This window comes from Sinocyclocheilus grahami, unplaced genomic scaffold, assembly GCF_001515645.1.
Source record: "Sinocyclocheilus grahami isolate Dianchi unplaced genomic scaffold, SAMN03320097.WGS_v1.1 scaffold712.1, whole genome shotgun sequence".
NCBI lineage: Eukaryota > Metazoa > Chordata > Actinopteri > Cypriniformes > Cyprinidae > Sinocyclocheilus > Sinocyclocheilus grahami.
The window spans coordinates 516329-531852 of NW_015505891.1; the positions used below are offsets into that span (position 1 = coordinate 516329).

At 36.3% G+C, this 15524-nt stretch overlaps 1 protein-coding gene across 1 annotated transcript in view; it reads left to right on the plus strand.

Annotated features, from left to right (window-relative positions):
* The first annotated feature begins 4837 nt into the window (after positions 1–4837).
* The window catches only part of LOC107560137 (CLK4-associating serine/arginine rich protein-like), a 23514-nt gene continuing 12827 nt past the window's right edge, over positions 4838–15524 (plus strand). The window contains exons 1-8 of the mRNA XM_016244221.1: positions 4838–4967; positions 5784–5926; positions 8950–9047; positions 9702–9803; positions 10899–10978; positions 11093–11177; positions 11269–11317; positions 13750–13802. Coding sequence (XP_016099707.1) covers positions 5828–5926; positions 8950–9047; positions 9702–9803; positions 10899–10978; positions 11093–11177; positions 11269–11317; positions 13750–13802 — 566 coding nt within the window. The 5' untranslated portion in view covers positions 4838–4967; positions 5784–5827. The remainder of the gene's footprint in view (positions 4968–5783; positions 5927–8949; positions 9048–9701; positions 9804–10898; positions 10979–11092; positions 11178–11268; positions 11318–13749; positions 13803–15524) is intronic.

Below are 15524 nucleotides of genomic sequence, written 5' to 3' on the forward strand. Positions count from 1 at the left end.
GATTTTAATGGCTTTGTAATGTAAGCATCTTTACAATGCAACTAAATACAGTAATATGGTACTAATTAAATACATGTTACTATAGGCTAAGCATGAAATGCAATACTCAAATTTATTAACACTCAATCCCTGCTCTGTCGCTCTGTCCACCAAGGGGTCCTTGTCTTGAAAAGGATGAAAACCCCTTGTTTGGCAACACAAAATAAAAGTACAATTTTAATTTTAGAACAGTGTTTTTGTAAAACATACATTTCGAAAGGATGAATTATAAGATATTTATTTTAAAACAAGTAGGAAATAATACATACTTTTAAAAGGAAGGACTGACTGTTGAGGGTGTATCTTTTACAATGTACAAGACCACTGGACCTTGAATAAATGTTTCTTTCCTAAGCTAAGCTAGTGTGCAAAACATCTCCATTACAACTGTAGTCCTAAGCACAGCATTTTTATTTAATAGAAAAGCAACTGCCTTTGCGGTGTGCTTCAACTTCCTCTAATGACCTAATTATCCAGTAATGACTTCACTGACCATTTAAAACCCCTGTTTCTTCATCCCTTCCCACTGGGTTTTTAACTAGCTGATTGATCAAAATATGTTCTGCTCTCCCTCTCTCTGATTAGTCATATGCAAAGCTTTTATCTTGAATGCCATCCCATCAGCTGTAATGTTGCAAAGTTAGGCAGTCAATTAGCCTCTGCCAGGATGCAATTAGACTGATGGAATGCCATGTTTGTGAAATGTATGCTAAGATTATGAAATGGGCCACTGGTGTCTGTATCTATTGACACAGCCTGATTGGTGCTATTTTTAGTCATGGATGGCATGCACATTACAATGCTGAAAATGCCAATTAGACATGAGACCAAAATAATTATGAATTATAGATATTCTTCATCCCAACAAGCAGGCCAGGACTTAAGGGGAACAAGGGTCCCTAGGCTTGAGGTTATGTTTGGGTCCTATACCTATACACTACAAATGCCCTCAGCTAGAACATCAATAAGGAGTAACACAAAAATGTAAATATGCTTTGATGTTTATATATAGTACAATTTATATGCAACATGTCTAGCCTAATCAAAGTTTAGATGTAATATTAAATAGTCATTATAATACAATAAACAGGATGTGTTCTCTCAGTTGAGAGATCAAAACCCTGAAATTACACTGAGCAAAAAAAGACAGAGATGTATTAGTATTATAAACAAAGGCGTCATGCCCATTCAAAGTGAGGAGGCACGTGCCCCCTCAGATATTTGAGCCAAGTGGATTTTGAATGCAGCTTCCAAAAGACAAAAAAATAGCCAATTAATATTTTCTATATTTAATACAATCACACCCGCGTGATTAGAATGTTCAGTGCGTCATATCAGCTGCTAAATTCAAATCTGCGTTCGCTGGCTGGCGCTGAGACAGATACAGACGCGTTTTTACAGTACTGCGCATTAACCAATCACACACGATGCTGTTGAGCTTATGAATGCAATGACCATTCAGAGGTGTTCAGATGAGTCATCGCTAAAATGCCGGTGTTTTCTTCACTCGCTCGCTGACTGAATACCTCTTTCTGGCGAATTATCTGGTCAGAAACAACAAACTGCAGATGTGTGTATGAATATATGATAAGATATTAATTTCATAGTGTAAACAGCTTCAGGGATTTTAATGGGAGTTTTTGAGAGTGCTTGAACTAGACTGTCAGTGAAAATGTTCTTTGCTCTCTTTCTGTACAATTAAATTATTTATTCACATTAAATTTCAATGTTAAATTCACATTAAGTATAAACTCAGTCGTATTAAATATGTTATGGCATGACATCCATATCTGTTAATTAAGTAAACAGACAGGTTATTATGCATAGTTAATAGATTACATTATTAGTTTACTTTGACCATCACCCACTATAGATCAACATAATCTATAAGGTGAGAATCAATATATTTCATGATATAGTTAATGCGTTTGGGGATGTTTCGAATAAAAAGGAAAAAATAAATAAAACATAAGTGATGTTGTGGCTGCTGTGTGTCACATGACGACCCCCCCCCCCATCCCAACTCATGCCCTCTCTAAAATAATGAGTGCATGACGCCCCTGATTATAAACATTTATTGTCTCTGTCAAATTCTTAAATTTAATCAATAAATTCAATCTGAATAAAAATACATGTTGGCTATTAACATCCAAATGAAATCACTATCAACAAAATCCATAGATAGATTCTGCATAAATTGTTAAGTTTAAATATAACATTTTAATGTAGAAATATTAAATGATTGCAGAAATGAAATAATAAGCTACTTTTTTAAAATATGAAACTGCAACCGCCAGTAAGTGGCAGCAAGTAACTGTTTTAATGAGTGTGAGTTGAATACTTAAAGGTGCAGTAGGAGAGCTTAGAAAATGCTAACTTTAGCCTGATAGCACTGAAAGCGAAAGTCCCACCCTCCCTGCAATCACCGTCCAAAGCCACGCCTCCTGAGCACATATATACGCTCACAGACCAGAATACCAGACATAACATTACCACAATAGGCTACATCAGCGGTTCCCAATTTCAGTCCTTCACACTTCTCTAGTAAGTTAGTTTTGTCTGTGTGTGAAGACACTGCGCAGCGCAAATCAGTGAATGAATGTTCCAAAGTGTAGTAAACTTCAATGGATTTCCCCTGCTCAGCGAGTAGGGAGCAATGAACACTGTGTAGGGATCATATCGATCGGAACACAGTTCATGCACATAGCTCACTTCTAACGAGCTGGTTGGGGGGCGCGAGGACTGAAATTGGGAACCGCTGGGCTACATCATGCGTCATTCACCGGTGAATGACGCAGTCATTCTTTCAGTAAGAATTTTTCTAATAAATATCTCTACAGTCACGTTAATTCATTGCCATTTCCACAACACCCTGTCATTTCCATCACCACACATTTTTAAAAAATATTTTAAAAGTTCTCATCACACATTAAAAATGTATCCACAATTTATGAGATCATGCTCTACTTAATATAAAACTTAAAGGTATTTATTTTCTAATAAGCTCTTACCCAAACCAATATTACAGTTCATAGTGTGACAGGTGTACAGTTAATTTATCTCATTGACAAATGTATAATTATTGTACATTGTGGAAAAACTAGTTACAAAAATGATCTTAGACATTTCTAGAGTGGCATAAGTTATTCTATTTTTAAATAACAGCTGTATATTGAGATGTGGTGGAAATGACATTTGTTCATTGCAGGTTGGAATTTTTTTTTAAATATTAACAATTTCTTTTGTAATCTAAGTTTGTCCTCTTACAGACCTTAAAACTAGACATATTATTTAAACTCATGAAACTGTGTTACGTGACTATTGAACAAGTTTTTTTTTCTCAACTTCACAAGGATAAAAGTGCCCCTAGTTGAAGAAATGCCCATATATATATATATATATATATATATATATATATATATATACACACACACACACACAGGTGCATCTCAACGTTTGCACTCCACTTGATGCACTTATGGCAACAAAGGTGGGATCAAGAACTGAAAGGAAGACATTTATACTTGATTAAAAAAAGAGTTGGCACTGTGGAAAATAAGGGAGGAAACAGGAGAGAAGAGACTATTATGACCAGATTAAGAATAGGGCATAATAAATTAAATGGCACTCTTCATATTATGGGAAAACATCCAACTGGGTTTTGTGACCAGTGCCAAATACCTGAGACTGTAGAACATGTGTTTATTAATTGTTCAAAATATGAATTACAGAGGATGGATATGATAAATGACATGGAAAAAATAGGACTAACAGGACGTGAAGTAAAGAATATAATGGACTGCAGTAGGAGTGAACAAGGAAGGAAATATTTGATTTGCTTTCTGACTTAAACGGGACTCATGACAAGAATATGATGACTAAAGTTTATGGGAAATAACTAAAACCAGAAGATGACAGTAATGCAACGTTAAGGATGCAAGCTGCCGTTAAAACCCAAAGAAGAAGAAGAGACATTCGGGATTGAACGCTTCACTGTTCATAACTGGAATACATGAGACTGGTCTATGTGGGAATTGTGGGGAGAAAGAAACAGTGGCACATGTAATATATAATTGTATAGGGTATGATGAAGAAAGAAAGGAATTAATATCATATTTAAACAAAAAAGGTAAGGTAAATAAGGATTTGGAATACTTATTAGGATATGAGTTTAACAGAGATAGAGAAGGATACAGGATATTAATAAAATACATACTAGGCTACTGGGTTAAGTGAAAGGATTTAAATATAGAATGCGGATGCTCTATTCCAGTGAATCTCAACTTTTTGGCATACCGGACCCCTAACCCATCCTCAAGGACCCCCCAGAACAAAATTTACTCATCTATGTATCATTTGTGTTTTTGTGAGGACCAAATACAGTCAAGTATAATGCAAGTTAGCTGACTTGTCCAGTATTTGGGAATATCATCAGCAATATTGGATTTTTCTTTGTCAAAATATACAACATTTATACAAAAATTTATACGGACCCCCTGGCCTTACGTCAAGGACCACTAGGGGTCCATGGACCCCTGGTTGAGAAACCCTGCTCTATTCTATTCTGGATCTTTAGGAGACCACGGATTTAGTCTGGAGGAGCTGAACACACAGCGCCAGGTGGAGCCTGGGGAGAAGGAATGGGATGGAGCATCGGATAATTATTTAAGTAGGAATATTTGTGTATATACGTGTGTAAGAACAGGAAAAGCAAAAGCAAGGAATAAATTGATAATAAATAAACCACGAATGCATAACAGCAAAAGTAGGTGGCGATATGCACACAGGATGCAACACGCCAAAAAAAAAACGGAAGAAGAAGAGGCGTGTGAGCGTGTATGTAAACTAGCGGCCTTTTCCACTCGGTGACCGACGTTTGTGTTTTCTGTCAAGAAAAATCACACTATACGTATTGTAAACATAAACAGGTAATTCCTTTAATTCTAGAAATCGCAAAAGCTATTTGGTGACGGTCATTCCACTTTATCGTCAGCTGTTTGTTAACGCTGGGTGTAAAACAAAGCCAGATAGCATGATAGCGTTAGCCGCTCCGCTAGCGTTTTGCAATATTATATATAGTCTCACGTAAGCTGTAAATTTTAAGATTGCGTGCAGGTTGCACGAGCTGAATAATGGGCAGTCTTTATAAATCAGTTACAGAATTTATATGTTTGTGGTTTTAGCCTGAGAGGCTTTTGCTACTTTGCTATCATTACATTGTCTTGCTTTATTTTGTTACTGAGTAGCAAAATATGCAATATTATGCACTTACAATGTAAAGGTCAAGCGTTTCTACCATTCTTGTATAGTTTTTATCTTATTTATCGTGCAAACATAATCCTCTTTTTCGCCGAAGCTGACCGCGTCAAACTTTTTTAATTAAGGTTAGTTAATCTGTAACCCATAAACAACTTTCCCTTTAAGTGTTTGTACACTTTGTGTTCAGTAAAGACAGTTTACTAGTTTCCTTAACAATATTACAGTGGTATTGTACATTGATTGACATGACACAAGTGTCGTGTTTTTAATGTATAGTTACTGCAGTACGTTACGTGAAGTGGGGAAATCCATACAGTGTAAAATAATTTAGCATAATGTATTTGGTATGCATTTTCTCATTGTGAAATATACTTTTCTGTAAATGTAAAGGTATATACAAAATTCAGATTCAGAATGGCATTATATGTGGCAGCTAGTGTGTTAGTTGGGTAGGTTGGTTGATTTGCACCTTCTGTGTCCCCTAGCAGCAGCCCTGCCCCGACGCACCCCAACCCCAAGCGGAGCCGTCATGTGGCAGGAGGCCCGCAAACATGAGCGCAAACTGCGCGGGATGATGGTGGACTACAAGCGGCGTGGGGAGAGACGCAGAGAGTACTATGAGAAAATCGTAAGTCGAAGAACAAAAGTCTGTGACCTTGACTGCACTTTAGGGAAATTATCACGGTTATCAGTATTATCACGGTATTGTTACAATGTGCTGGAGATGTTCAGAAAGTACAAACACATAAATCACTTCACCAAGTTTTATATTTAAAAATAAAACATCAAATAAAATGACTTTTTGTTTGCATAATCACTAAAACAATAACATTACCAATTAGGGCTGTCGCGATTCTATTCGACTATTCGATTTTTTAAAAATCATCGACTTCATATTGCCTGCGTCGACTAACCGGCAAAATACCGGAAGTGCCGCATTTCACGGACGAGAATCCATAAAACATCATTAGACTGTTTTCCAAGGCTGCATGATATATTAAGCCCGTTTAAAAATCATAATTAAGCATAACTGTGAATTCACAAATGCTACGATTTAATTAAATAACTATATGTGATGCAGTTATAGGCATGTAGGTTACGTACGTGGGTCTCACAGCGGCTCCGTTCACAGTATTGCTGCTCCACAGGAACTCAAACTCCATCTCTGCATGTTGTTGTTGTGAGTTTGGGTTTATTGTAACGTTCATCTGGGAACGCAACATGCGCCATTTCATCAGATAAATCATCCGGTAAATCATTTATAAATCCACGCAAACACAGGAGAATACATTATTATCTCGCGGTTTCAAAATAAAAGCTCAAACCCTCACTCTTGAGTTTACACGTTTGATGTCCACATATTCATTTAATTACAGTGGCTATAGCATTTCTGTCATAAAGAAATGGCCAAATATTAAAGATTAAGTGAACATTTGAATTAAATGATGCTTGGTAAATATTAAACAAGTATTAGATCGCACAGCAATGTGTAAAAACAATCGTCAGGCCGTTGGCGCCCTCTGCAGGCATGCGTAATGTAATGCGTACTGTACATTAGGTCTATTCACTGATCTATAATAGAGGTTATATTATATTATAATTATATATAGATCAGTGGCTCTATTACATTATAATACAGTATTTTAACAGTTTTGTTCAATAAAACCATATGATTTCTTGCTTTTGATACTTTATTTGAACTAATTATTATTGCCTCATTGCTATTATATATGTATTTTAACTAAATGTAAAGGCTATTGTTCACTTAGCCTACATCTATTTTTATTACCACAAAAATTTATTATTAATTATATTTTATTATTAGTAGACCAGAACACGTGGACATGTTGTCATTCTTGCACTATAATACTGAACTTTGATTTCAGTGATTTGGACTATGAGATGGACACGTGCTTCTTGCACTCTATGTTGCACTTTACTTTTGCTTTAAAAAAGGATTTCATAGAAATTTGTATTTCATTTGGAGTTTCACTACTAAAGTCCTCCGTTCATTTTTTTCATCATGCTGGAGACGTCTGTTTAAATGTGTTGTTTACACATTTCTAAGAGTACTTTTAATACTTAAAATTTTTTATAATAACTTTTGATAATAAAATTAATACTTGATTCTAGTGGACTCTAAACATTGCATTTATTTAATGTGAAAACCCAACTGTTGGGGTTAATTGAAACATATTTTTTTCCCTTTGTAGTTCCACTCTGTAATGAACAGAAGCCCAGAACATGTGGATATAATGACATTAAGAACATGCTGACTTTCTCAGACTTTTGTAATTATTTTATTTTTATTACATTTTTATTAGGTTTGTTTACGTTGTTACTCTTTTAGTTTTACATTTCGTCAATGGCTTCTTTACATTTATACTTTTTTTATGGTACACTACTGAATGGCAACATTGCAAGTTTAATAAAATGTTCTTTAAAATTGTTGAAATTATTTTTTTTGTGGGAAATTAATTGTTTAGATTAATCGATAAATTAGTCGATAAATTAATCGAAATGAAAATAAAAATTTTAAATGACAACTTCAGTTTAATAGCATGTTGAAATATCTAATAAAAAGGTCAACCTCACATTTCAGCCTTTAAATAAAGAAAAGAGTTAAGTCAAAATGGTAATTGATTAACAAATGATTATATGTATTTTATCTGCTCCATAAATAATTCTAATTATAAGATAACTTATATGAATTGTTTAAATGTGAAGTGACATGTGGTGACCCATACTCGGAATTAGTGCTCTGCATTTATCCCATCCAAAGTGTGTCCCATCCACAGCAGTGAACACACACCCTGTGCAGTGGGCAGCCATTTTTTGCTGCGGTGCCCGGGGAGCAGTTGGGGGTTCAGTGCCTTGCTCAAGGGCACCTCAGTCGTGGTATTGAAGGTGGAAGAGAGCACTGTACATTCACTCCCCCCACCTACAATCCCTGCCGGTACGAAACTCGAACCCGCAACCTTTGGGTTACGAGTCCAACTCTCTAACCATTAGAATCCACATTAGCTTGTTTTTGGTCAGACAGAAACTGCACACAAGCTGAATGTAAATATAAGTCTCTGTAAATCCATTCGCTGACAGCAGGTGGCGCTTATGGAAAAACAGAATTACAGCTGTTTCCCGTAACCTCCGTGGACAAAGCAGTATTGCGATTAAGAACACTTCCTTTAGGTATTACATGGAGCGATAATGAAAACAAACTGCCATCGACTCGTTTCTGAAGACAGTCAGAACCTTCAGAGGTACATTCATATAATTAATCTATTCATTTGTATAATTCCCTTAGCACTCTTTTAAAACCTCCCAGCTTTTCCGCCCTGTTTTCACTCAAAACTAAACTAGCCTACTCTTCTGCTGTGCGCACGTGTGACTGTTACTGAAAACTGTGCTTTATGCTGGACAGTATTTATTTATTGTGAGTTGTTCAAATCGCGGTAATCTAATACGGTTTTAATGATAATTAAAATATGAAACGGTAATACTAACCGTCTGGAATTTTATCATGATTTATTGTCAAACCGGTAATCGTTACATCCCTACTGCACATTCATTCTTTGTTTTTTGAGCACAGCTTAATCTTGGTCCTGGACAGAAGTTTTAAATGAACAATCACACTTCTCTCATTCTGTGTAGAAAAAGGATCCAGCCCAGTTCCTGCAGGTTCATGGCCGGGCATACAAAATCCATCTGGATTCAGCTGTAGCCTTGGCAGCTGAGAGTCCCCTCAACATGTATGTAACTAGCATACGGATCATCGATTTGGGAAGAAATCATATTGTTTGTTAGGTTTGCTGTGCACAATGTATTATATATCAATATGGTTCTATGATACTAATTATTATTGCTACTATAAAAACTTAAAAAAATTACTAAATAAATCAAAAGAAATATCACTCTTTAAATATGTCATTCAGGTATTTAGGAAAAATAGTCTAATATAAAAAGCATTTTATATTTCAACTGGAAAATTACAATACTGATATTTTTGGCTATGTTAACTTGTTCATTTTCAAATGTTACATCAAATGTATTTTTGGATGGAAAGTAGAAGATAAGCATTTCTCATAAAATAAGAACTACAAGTATGAGAAGATGGTTGGCGCATGTTGCGATCCCTAATGCACAGTAAATCAACCCAAACTCAGTGCAGAGATGAAGTTTATGTGTAGACACTGCAAACACTGGTGGTTAATGAGCTGCTTGCATGTAAGAACACAGTGCCATTGCTTCACTCTGAAACATGCAGTGCATATAATTATTTAGTTAAATCACAGCCTTTGCAATTTGATAATCGCGCTAAACCATATCGCGATTTTGGTTTTATTTCGATTAATCGTGCTGGAAAGTTTGGAAAACTGTCACAGCTTCATCCTTTGTCCTAACAGGATGCCTTGGCAAGGAGATACCAGCAACATGATTGATAGGTTTGATGTCAGGGCACACCTGGACTACATCCCCACCTATACACCAACTCTCCTGAACACTACGTGGGTAGTCTGATCTTAATGCATCTGTCATGTAGGAAAATATAAAATGGATAAACTTGAGTATGCAAAGAAACGGGTAGTAGGATGCTGCCTTTCCAAAACGGTGGCATAGTGTGGTTTAATTTTCCATCTGGTTTTCAGTTTAACCCTCGGGTATTCCTCCTTTAGGGGACAATATATTTTTTTCTTTTTACTATAGTTTGTCCAGTAATATTTATTCTCAAATATTTTATGTTTTGAGGGGATTTCATGCTAGACAATATTCATCTCTAAATTATGTATCATTTATTTCTGTATTAAAATACAAATATTAGAAAAAATATCATATTATAAATCTAAATAAAAATTCCTATTTTCAATTAATACATTGTTAAAGGTGGGGTAAGTGATTTCTGGTAGCCAATGTTGATATTTCAAATTACCAAAACAAACAAGCCCCTACCCCAAAAGGGTCTCGCCCCTATTTTGATAGTTCCGCCCCACACATACGTACGCAACCCAGCAACGATTAGTTCTATGAAACAAAGCAAAACCAATGTTACAACGTGTCTACACCGGACGCGAGTGGCACGACAAAATACTATAGATCTCATTATAATCAGTGATGCTGTCTACACTGAATGCGGCGCGGCACGACACGACAAATCCCCGACAGAAAACTGCTGCTGCGTTCTATTTATGATGTATTGACACAAATTTCAAATGATTTTCAACGGTCGCTTTTTCACGTCCAGTGTAGACAGACTTTAGCTGTTGCGGCGCGACAACTGTCACGTCCGGTGTAGACACGGTGTTACCCACCTATCGAGAAGAAACAAAGCAACCTCTGCATCCGATCGCAGGCCTTCCGCTCCTTGAGTTCTCTCCAGCGCTGGAAACCTGATCCGATATTTACAGTGATAAATTATAATTTTTTGTGTTCATATAGCAAGTGCCACTAAAGTCACCAACTTTTGTACCAATTTGAATAAATAAAAAAATATCAGTCTAAAATAACTGAAGACCGACCAGGGGTTAAAGAAGTTTTGATAAAATTATGCTGAACTGGTTTCTGTTTTGTGTCATTTTTGATTAAGTTCATTGTTTCTGTCACAGCACCCCAGAGCAGGAATCAGAAGAGAGGAAGTGCAATTACGAGCGCTATAGAGGTCTGGTGCAGAATGACTTTGCAAACAGTAAGTTTCTTTTGATTTCATTCTGCCTTTTTTTTTTCTTAAACAGTTGTGACCCTTATAATGTTACTGATAAACTTGAAAGAATCCACAAAGAATGTTCTTGTCATGTTGTAGTCTCCGAGGAACAGTGTCTGTACCAGATCTATGTGGATGAACTCTACGGTGGCCTACAGAAACCAAATGAGGATGAGAAGAAAAAGTATGAACTTGTGCATCAGTAATTAAAACAAATGTGGCTAAAAGTACATTCTGTTAGATGGATCGCATCATAATTTTTTTTTCACTGTTAGACTCGCTGAGAAGAAAGCTCAGATCGGTTATACATATGAGGACACCACAGTAAAAATAGAGCAAATGCATTTAAAATCCAGTGCATGGAAGGCAGATTAGTGCCATTTGGTAGGAGAAATGCAGAAAATATTTTATTAAATTTTAAAAAATCATATTTAATTCCATGTTGTAACAACTAGATGCCGGTGTAGCCCAATATATAAATATATGTAGGCATGTATGTTCTCTAAATGCTTACAAGAGTATATGTAGACACAACTACATACTTTTAGTAGGTTTTGCATTTGAATATATATATTTAGACATGATGAAAGAAAAAATTGCTCTGTATTTTTTAGATTTCCCATTCATATACTATGGTGGTAGTTATTTGTGATAAATTATAATTTTTTGTGTTCATATAGCAAGTGCCACTAAAGTCACCAACTTTTGTACCAATTTGAATAAATAAAAAAATATCAGTCTAAAATAACTGAAGACCGACCAGGGGTTAAAGAAGTTTTGATAAAATTATGCTGAACTGGTTTCTGTTTTGTGTCATTTTTGATTAAGTTCATTGTTTCTGTCACAGCACCCCAGAGCAGGAATCAGAAGAGAGGAAGTGCAATTACGAGCGCTATAGAGGTCTGGTGCGATATTCTGTGATATATAGCAATTTATTACCCTTTTCCAACTTCAAATTATGTCCCCAAAGGAAAACTTTGGCAACATCTGTTTTAACTAAAAATAAACATTTCTCAGTTTGTTTATCTCACTTCAGTTTTATTGCTGCAGTGCAAAATGGGATTGTCAAGCAGACAAACTGACCAACACTTTCATGAAAACCTGTCATAAATGTTGTATGCACCTGGCAAACTCAACTACTTGTATTACAGTCTAATCTAGTCCACCTTAATTAAATGTACACAGGTATGCACTGCTGTGCTACTACAGGTATTTTGAACAGTGCAACTTGAAATTGTACTAAAAAGTTGTGCAGACCCTTCAGCAATTGGGGCATTTGAAAGTAAATTACTGTTAAATTTAAATTAAATTAAACATGTAATCTTACATCTAGGGATGCACCGAAATGAAAATTCTGGGTGCACTTGGCTGAAAACCGAAACCCAAAATGCTTTGTAATGATTATTTATTATTTTATTAAATAATATAAAGTAATTTTGTAAGACTTTTTAAATTTTACTACATTTTAATGATACTGTATTTAAAAAAAACACAAACCAATAAAATAACCACACTTTTACTGAAAGGAACACAATAAAACTGGACAGAATTTAATATTGGTAACACTTTACAATAAGGTTCATTAGTTAACTACTTTAGTTAATGAACTAGGAATGAACAATAGTTCTTCAGCATTTATTAATCTTAGTTCATGTTAATTTCAACATTTACTAATGCATTATTAAAATCAACAGTTGTGCTTGTTAACAGTTAATGCACTCTGAATTAACATGAACTAACAGTGAATAACTGTATTCTCATTAACTAACATTAAGAAAGATTAATATATACTGTAATAAATGTATTGTTCATTGTTCGTTCATGATAGTTAATACATTAACAAACATTAACTAATGGAACCTTATTGAAGTGTTACCTTAATATTAAATATCAATATATTAATTTTATTCACTTCTATGTAACCGAATCAGATAGAAGTTGTTGTTTTTGTTTTTTGACTAATTATCCAAATAATGTATAGTCCTACAAAGCTATTATTATCAGAGCATATGAGCAGAGCATAGCAGAGCATCGTGTCACTGGAGGTAGCATAATTTTAGCAGCGTTGCCCAGTACAGCTGAACTAGCCTTCACCATGTTACAGCACAGTAGCGCTACTGCAAACCGGAACAAGTATACTGCATAGAAATGTCCTGTCAGTGCGTTATTTGAGAGGACTTTGCTTTTCCGATGAGCATGAGCGGTACACGAGCGGAAACGCACATTCATAAATCGGAATATTGAGTGACGAGGAGAGTGAAACATGCGCGCTGAACACTGCGGCGTGCCATATATATTATTATTATTATTATATGTAGCCTATATTTTCGGTGCATCTCTACTTGCATCCCCAACTTGTTTACAAATCCGAAGTAAGTCATCCGATTTAAACGCGGACAGGCTTTCCTGATAAATTTCCGTGAATTTCCTCTTTATTTTACTAATTTACTGCATGCTGAAGGTGACCCAGCTGACCTCACCAGAAAAAAACTCCACACCACCATCTAGTGGATTGTAAAGAAATTGATTTTATTGTTCTACCAAATAGTATAATAAAAGATCGATACTTGGCGTCCGTGAATCGATACAGTATTGCCGCGGAAGGTGTCGCGATAATATGCTGTATCGATTTTTTTTCCCCCACCCCTAGTGTGTGTGTGTGTGTGTGTAAATGTTATAATGTGCACCAGTTACACACATTGCTGATTATTTTTATTGAAAATTGATTAACTGAAATTTCAATTTATTATGTACATTTCAAAAACAGCTATGCCAGAAGAGACAGTCCTACATACGACCCCTACAAACGGTAAGTGTTCACTTTGCACATTTGTTTTGAATGTATAAATTGTAGGGTTGGGTACTGAAACCCGGTACCAATATGGCACCGGTATCCATGTAACCGGTAGAGGTCTACACGGAGGAACCGAGACGGGTCCTGTACGGGTTCGGGGCTATATTTTAAATGGTCAGGTCCCAATCTATTACTTCGGGTCCCGTGTCTGTTTAACATTGTGTGTAATACCGGAGTCGATCAGACTCGGAGAACACCCAGCCGTTATCAGAGTCAGTCAGCGCTGTGCGTGTGTTGTTTTGTAACTTTCAACTTGTAAAATTAGAATGAGAAAAGTGTGAGTCGGTAATTTGAAATAGGGTGGAGAAAAAAAAACACGAGCGACGTCAGCAGAAGCACGGTGGTCGGAGTTAATGCACACGCACGGTGATAATTGATACCTTCATGAGTGATGCGAGTTATTATTGATTATTTTTTAAAATAATATTATGAATGAACCGTCTTGTTGTTAGATCTAAAATTTTTGCTCAAACTCGGCTCAGAGAGCACAGAGATGATAGCAAATAAGTAAAGCTAACGTCAGCAGCCATGGCACAGGACGAGCAATCGTTATTATAATCCAAATGGGCAAACAGTCTAAATTATTATGCAAGTTGACTCGAGATACAAAAAATGCAAAACTGCAAAGTCGCATTTGTCATCCGTCACCGTGACAGCAAGTGGACTTTTGAAACTGGAATAATGAGTGGATTACGCATTTCAGTTGGCAAGAGAGGAATAACACGGATGGAATTTTCTTGGCAAGGAGGATTGTGTGCATCACAATCAGGTACAAGGGAGAAGGCTTCTTACATTAGGTAAGACAAAAAGTTTAATTTTCGCAACTTGTTTATCGACTTGTTAATAGCAATTTGCTGTGGAATATGTGCCGGTCGGGTCCAGTCGGGTCTGTGTCTTCCCGGTGTTGTGCCGAATTCTGCACCCCTGCCAGATTATGCACCCCCTCGTTGAAGTTGCTACCTGATTGCCTAATCCCAACCCCACTCCTAAGCCTAAACCTACCAATACTAGGGGGTGCATAATCTGGCAGGGTGCAAATTTCGGCACTACACCGGCCGTGTTCGGGTCCATCTTTCAAATAATTGACGGTCCGCGTCGGTTCCGGGTAGTACATTTTTGACATTTCTCAGTTCTGCACGGGCCCGGGTCCGGGTCCAACTTTCAAAATAATAGACGGGTCCGGGTCGGTTGAGTGTAGCACATTTACGGGTCTCTTCGGGTTCGGGTATTTTTGGATTGTTTAGACCTCTATGTAACCGGTGTGTACTTGAACCGAATCAGAACACAGATTTCGGTGCTTCACAGAATGAGGCAGAAAAATATGTTCCATAGGATACTTTAAAAAGAATACATCGATTAGCAATGGATTATAAATATACTTTATTATGAAAATACCAGAGATGGCTTGAATAACACGGATAAACTATATTGTTGCAGTCGAGTGTTTATTGTCTTTGTTTTATCATTCAAAACGTTTATATGTTCTGTTTACTCAGTTACAGCTATAATAGCGATGTCTTTGTCCATATAAGGCATTTCTTGGAGGGTCATGAGTTCCGCTACATCTGTGACTGGATATGTGGATTTTCTGTGCGAGGGCACCCTCTGGTGTCCAGTATGAATGAAACGGACATCATTTGTTATATTCTAATGGGCAATCCATAATTTTGGGGGGTA